The sequence below is a fragment of the Monopterus albus genome, unplaced genomic scaffold (genome assembly GCF_001952655.1).
Source record: "Monopterus albus unplaced genomic scaffold, M_albus_1.0 scaffold5.1, whole genome shotgun sequence".
NCBI classification, from domain to species: domain Eukaryota; kingdom Metazoa; phylum Chordata; class Actinopteri; order Synbranchiformes; family Synbranchidae; genus Monopterus; species Monopterus albus.
The window spans coordinates 2,307,780-2,313,662 of record NW_018127885.1 but is presented as its reverse complement, the minus strand read 5'-3'; the positions used below and the strand labels follow the sequence as shown (position 1 = coordinate 2,313,662).

General features: G+C 41.7%; 1 protein-coding gene across 1 annotated transcript in view; it reads right to left on the bottom strand.

The window, feature by feature from the left end:
* LOC109967908 (RNA polymerase II elongation factor ELL) overlaps positions 1-5,391 on the bottom strand; it is a gene marked incomplete at its 3' end in the record, with an annotated part of 22,003 nt that extends 16,612 nt beyond the window's left edge. The window contains exons 1-2 of the mRNA XM_020613805.1: positions 5,238-5,391; positions 2,622-2,669 (exon numbers count right to left, since the gene is read on the bottom strand). Of these exons, the coding sequence (XP_020469461.1) occupies positions 2,622-2,669; positions 5,238-5,375 (186 nt within the window). The remainder of the gene's footprint in view (positions 1-2,621; positions 2,670-5,237) is intronic.
* Between the last annotated feature and the right edge of the window lie 492 nt (positions 5,392-5,883).

Genomic DNA, 5,883 nt, shown 5'->3' with positions numbered 1-5,883 from the left:
GTTAGCTTCCACACATACACACGCGCACAGTGAAAAACCATAGCGTGCACAGGAGGCGAAGCAAAGCAGTGTGGTGTAGAGTTTGAGCAGCCGTGTGTGAGATCGAAGTCCTGATGTCTCCCAAGGATGGGGTGAAATGGCACAATAATCAAGAGAGCAGGCGGGAGGGAACCCAAGGGAAGCTCAGCCTTCACACACAGTCGTCATGAGAATATCTAGCGCCTCTACTCCCCTAAAAACACCTCTGCTTTATATGACAGCTGTGAACATAAAAACAGAGCCATAAACAAAAACAATTACTCTGGCGACTGCAATTCAACATTTATTAACCTCCGTGAGGAGGAAATGAACCGGATGTCACTCCTGACACAGTACAGCATACGGTATTCAAATGTAATGGCCACTGTTCCTGCAATAACACTTCAGTCATAAAATTTGTATTCAGTTAAACAAAATAATGTTGATGCTTTGCAACATCTCTGCAATGTAACAGAGAAGATCAGAATTCTATAGCCCATGCAGAAGTGAAACAATCAACAAATAGAAATTTGTGAAGTGTGGGTGCTTCTAACTGACAAATAGTGTTGTAGTTAGGTGGATAAAACATGTCTCCCAGTCAATATGTGCCCTGCAGCATGGATCTAACACATAGGAACTACCACAAGGTTCATTTCTTACTAAATGGATAGTGCATGCCAACAAGCAGACAGCATTGCCAGCCCTAAAGGAAAATCAGCAACAGGATGTGAAATTCCAGGCCATGGGAACCCAGAACAGCTCTGAATACATTCCTTAATCTCTGCTGATGGTTTCAAAGTAATCCAGAATCTAATTTCTTTTCAACTTTGAGCTTTTACGAAATGTGGGGGAAAAAAGCATCTGTCTACTTCTCATTTCTTTATAGTTGCATCACAATCTCCAATTTAAAAAAGAAAAAAGATCTTTCACTGCTCCAGATGATAGTTACTGATCAGACCCATTCAGTTCACTTTCCTCCAATATCATCCAGTTTTAAGTCTGGTTATTCCCTATTTTAAATGAGGAAAACTATGTATTTTGTAAGTATAACATTTACCTTGAACGCTAGTTTCAGAGAACCCTTAGAGTTTGTGTCTTGGATGCTGCATGATTATAAGTTTGGCAGGCAATTTAAGATAACCATGAAGTTAAATGCTGCAGGGTCTGAGAGAAAGGCGGCCAAAACCCTCAGCATGCTATTTCTCCATAGGAGCTGTGGCCCCTGATACCGCTGAGCCCTGGAGTGGTGCCAGGGGTGTGATTTGAAGAATTCCTTTGGTTTTTGTGGCACTGGAAATGCCCCCTTACAGGAAATGTGACATGAGCTGCCAAGGGCAAAGCTCAGAATCAGGCAGCTATAGCTTATGTGAAGGAGCTCTACAGCTGGCCACTGTCAGTGAACACAACCCTCCTCACTTGCTACAAGACTTGTTGTACGTCATGGTGCTTTTGAAGAGAGGGTGAGCTCGGTGCAGCAAGCACTCATACAGCAATTAAGAAGTAGGGGAAAAAACTACATTTGTGATGTTGTAAGCCTCCAGCCTGGAGACACAGTGGTTGTCGTCTCAGCCTGTTGTATGCCAGACTGCCATGCTCACCAACATCCTCCCCCCTCTAACGGCTTAATCTGGCCTCCCCCACTGCCAGTGAGCGCAGATACCTCATTAATGCCCAATCGTCCAGCTCCTGGACTGGGGGGGGACCATGTTTGAATTTTGCAAAGCAATTTGTATATGTAATGTGCCAATTGAGACATAATCACCAAAATCCTGTTCAGTAATTAAAGCAAACTTAAACTGCACTCATTTAACATTGTTTCACAGGAAGACACAAGCAGGCTGATCTGGCCATTCATTTTAAAAATGTTCCTTTTACATGTTTACGTTGATTATTTGTGTTTTGGACACTTCCTGGAACAAATTCCACAACTCCGGTGTCATTCCTGTATTTCAAGTTTTGCCTGTTGTCTGCACAGAGACAACAGGCATGGGGGCTCCCTGGGGTTCACTAACTCCCCTACCTCCTCCCCTTCCCTGAACAAAGCCTCGCCAGTTACGAGCATGACCCAGTAACCTGGCTAGTAGCCTAGGGGAAGAGCATTCCCTGCCTCCAGCGCCCGTGTGAGCACACAGCGCCAGTATTTGTGTACAGAGCAAAGTCACTTTCATCAATGCGATTGGCTCTTGTGGGGATTAGAACAGCTCCTGTTAGACAGGACTGATTGTGTGATAAATGTGTAGTAGCCTTGCAGGGGGAGGGGGGTATCTATACATATCCAATCCAGGATATTTGACACAACACAGTATAACTGAGCAAATTAATGGCACCTTTCCCTCAGAACTTGTGCTCTGTTATATTAACAGCAGCTATATTCTCAATGTATCTTTTACTGGTGATGTTTTTAAAAAATAAAAGACACGACTTTTGGAAAGTCGAAGAGAGATGACATCTTTTGCCTAACTGCTGCCTAACTGGGTGTGATTGACTTAAGAATGACATAGGATGCGCAGAAGAACTGTCGCAAGTGCGCTTCACAGCCAATCACAGCCAAGACCCAGTTAGGCACTTGTGGTGTAACAGGAAGTGTATGCACAACAACTTACCCCCTGGCTTCCCTTGAAGCAGATTGCTGGCTGATTTGATAGTGATGCCTGAGAAGAGAGAAAGAAGAGAGAGAGAGATAAAGAAGCAAGTGGACACTGACTGAGGAATCCTGTTCATGTTGAATCTGGGAGACAGCTATGCTACATATGTTATTAGTGAAAATATATTGCCATTGTTCCAAATCTGCTCAGTTGACTTCCCTAGATAACAGCAGTCTGGCTTAACAAGACCAGGCTTAATAACATTGTTCATGAAATGCCAAATAACTGCCGTAATCGCTGTTTCTCATCAAGTGTTGTCCTGAAGAACCACTGTCGTATTTTTGTATTATGAAGTCAACAGTTCAAGGGTTTCTTGCCCTAATCTGTAGAGGAATGTGAATGAATTGATTGAAAGCCTGAAGAAAACTTTGTTCATGTCAGTCAGTTTGCTGAGCATGTTTGTGTTTATGTTTCAGCTGATTTCTAAATGAAAAGCCCAGAGGAAAGACAAAAACCAATTAACCTATATTTATATATATTTTTTTAAAGGCACGCTCTAAAAGCCTTCCACACTGACCATGTTATGAACATCATATTTTTCCTTCCCCCCTACTGCTAAAGAAATATTAAAATCATAAAAAATGTCTGCCTTTGAGACAGGATGGTACTTGGAGACTATTACTATCTATGAAGTACAGCTGTGCCTGTGACAGTGCTCTTAATTTATTATTAATGGTTTTGGGAAATGTCTTCCCTGCCAGGGAGTGTTGTTGTGATTTCCTTTATTGGCCATTAGCATTTAATATTGGATGGAATAATAGACATTACAGCATGTGTTTGTTACAATATTAGCCGTAAGGCTAAATCAGGCTTGGGACAAGGTCCAGTTTGGTTGGCCTACCTTCAAGGGGGTTGATCATCAACTTATTTTGTATATAATCATTTAAAATATAGCAATAATATTTACACTACAGTCGAAACAATTAGCTGAATAATTAGTACCACCCCCTTGATGAAGGCTTTATAAACTGTAACAGATGCTTAAAATATGAATAAATCATTAATACTTGATTGGTGATCAGCCATTAATAAGGATTTCACTTTTGGGATTTCCAGGTTGTAAAAAAATCCCTTTGCTGTAATCAGTCTATCAATAACTTATTTATAATGATGGTTTATTGTTAAGTGAGAAACCCATGAGTGTTTGTTGCTGTATTGCCAGCATTCAGACATGGCAGAGAAAACACAAAGATTTTTTTAGTTTTTTTACCCAAAGGTAGTCATTCATGACCTGTAACTGACAGCGTTAGTAAATTAACCATTTGTAAAGCCATTAGTTACAATTAATGAGCCCCTTATTAATAGTGCCTTACTAGAAAACTGTAGCTATGATTAGTCCATCAACACAAAACAAATGCAAGTTACTTTTTTAGGCAAAATGCCAAAAATTCACCGGTGTCAACTTTTCAGATGTGATTTTTTTTTTTTTATTGGTTTCCTTAGACATTATGTGGGTCTTAAACTGTTGGTTGCACAAACGTCCACTTTGGTACTCATAAACTATGACGGCCTTTGGCTTGGAAAACGTCTGCAGGAGCCACTCCTGTTCGTCTGCTTTGGCTTGGAGGAAGCTGTCAGGCGTGAGCTCTGGAGTTTACCCTGCTTCACAGGCCAGTGAGCTCCGGAGCTGGACTGGCTTCCCGGCGCGTAAAGGGCAAAAACAAAAACAATAATTCCAAGAGCTCAACCACAACTTGCCGAGCCCGGTGCGGGCTACAGAGTTGAACCACCGACCTCCACTTCCAGGTCTGGCTTGATTATGGACTGTGGCGCATATGCAGATGATTTCATCTGACGACTCATAAAAAACCCCTCTCTACTACAGTCATCATACCTGTGGGATAACGGGCTTATCAGGCATTGCTCTGGGAAAGACCACTTGGATAGACTATACCATAAAAACAATAACAGTCTCCCAATTCAGAGGAGCTTGTTCATTAATTTATTAATTCAAAAAAAAAAGGGGGGGGAGGGAGGGGGGGGGGCATTTTAACATTTAATGACTGATGATCATCATCCGTGTTCGCCGTTAATAATGGATTTCAAATGTAATGCATGTAACTTATAGAATTCATCAGGCTTTTAAAAAGCTTGGGACGTAATCACAAACCTCTGTCATGTGGGATTTTCATGGGCGATTTGGGTTTTTACGCTTTAGTAAACAAGCAGACGTGCACAATATAAAATAGCCCAAGCTTCTCCTTTTCTACTCAGAAATCTTAACGAGAGCTTATAGGGGAATTTAATGCGATCCCTTTATTCCCCGACGTCTGCTGAATTGCCTGTTATGACCAGAACAGATCAAGTTTTAGCCTGCCTTCTGACAGAGCCAGAATAAACCAGCGCAGTCTACACTTATCAGCCACCAGCGCAGCTGTCGGTGACACTTGCGCAGTTCACAGTCTACAAAAGTATTTAAACGTTACTTTTTTCTACTAATAAAATGCGCAAACTGCGTTTCCAGAAAGGATCGTACAGTTCTTGGAGTTGGGAGGCGATTGAGGAAAAAAGAAAATACAGATTTCAGTAAAAGCACAGGCAAGCTCCAAAGTTGAATCCAGTCATTTGTCTTACCTTCAGGTTCTGGTAGGCTTCCAGGGTCCGGATGGCGGTGTCAGTGAGTTTGACGTGATAAAGAGTTGGATTCGGGGTGTTTTTGTTGATTTTGCCACAGGAGAGCCCATACCGATGCTCCTGTCTCAGCGCTGCCATTGCTACAACTGAAGACCATTGGTGACACTCAACCTGAAACGTCACGGAGGAGAGAGTACGGGGGCGTGGCTAACACCCACGCACATGTGCGCGCATACACGCACAGACACGCGTACACAATCTCTTTAAATACGCTATAAAGAAACTACAGTATTTTACTTTCGCTTTCCTGCGCACACAGGTGGACACTTGTGCCATAACCTGTATTTATCTTGTCTTTGATCTTCTGGGTTTGGTCCAAGTTGCTGGGTTTTGGTAAATGCACTCTATGTATTTTTGCAGCACAAACAGGAGGAAGTATAAATATACAGTGGTGAGTGAAAATAGATGACATTCTGGTAACAGCATTTATATTTGTTTACACAGTGCAGAGAAACCTTATGAAGAAGCTGCAATCAAATCTAAATTTAAAAAGGAAAAAAAAAACCCTAAGAAAAACTATTTACTATGATAGTCTGAAGTATTTTCATGATTTAAAGTACAATTTCTGTATATATTCCAGCACACA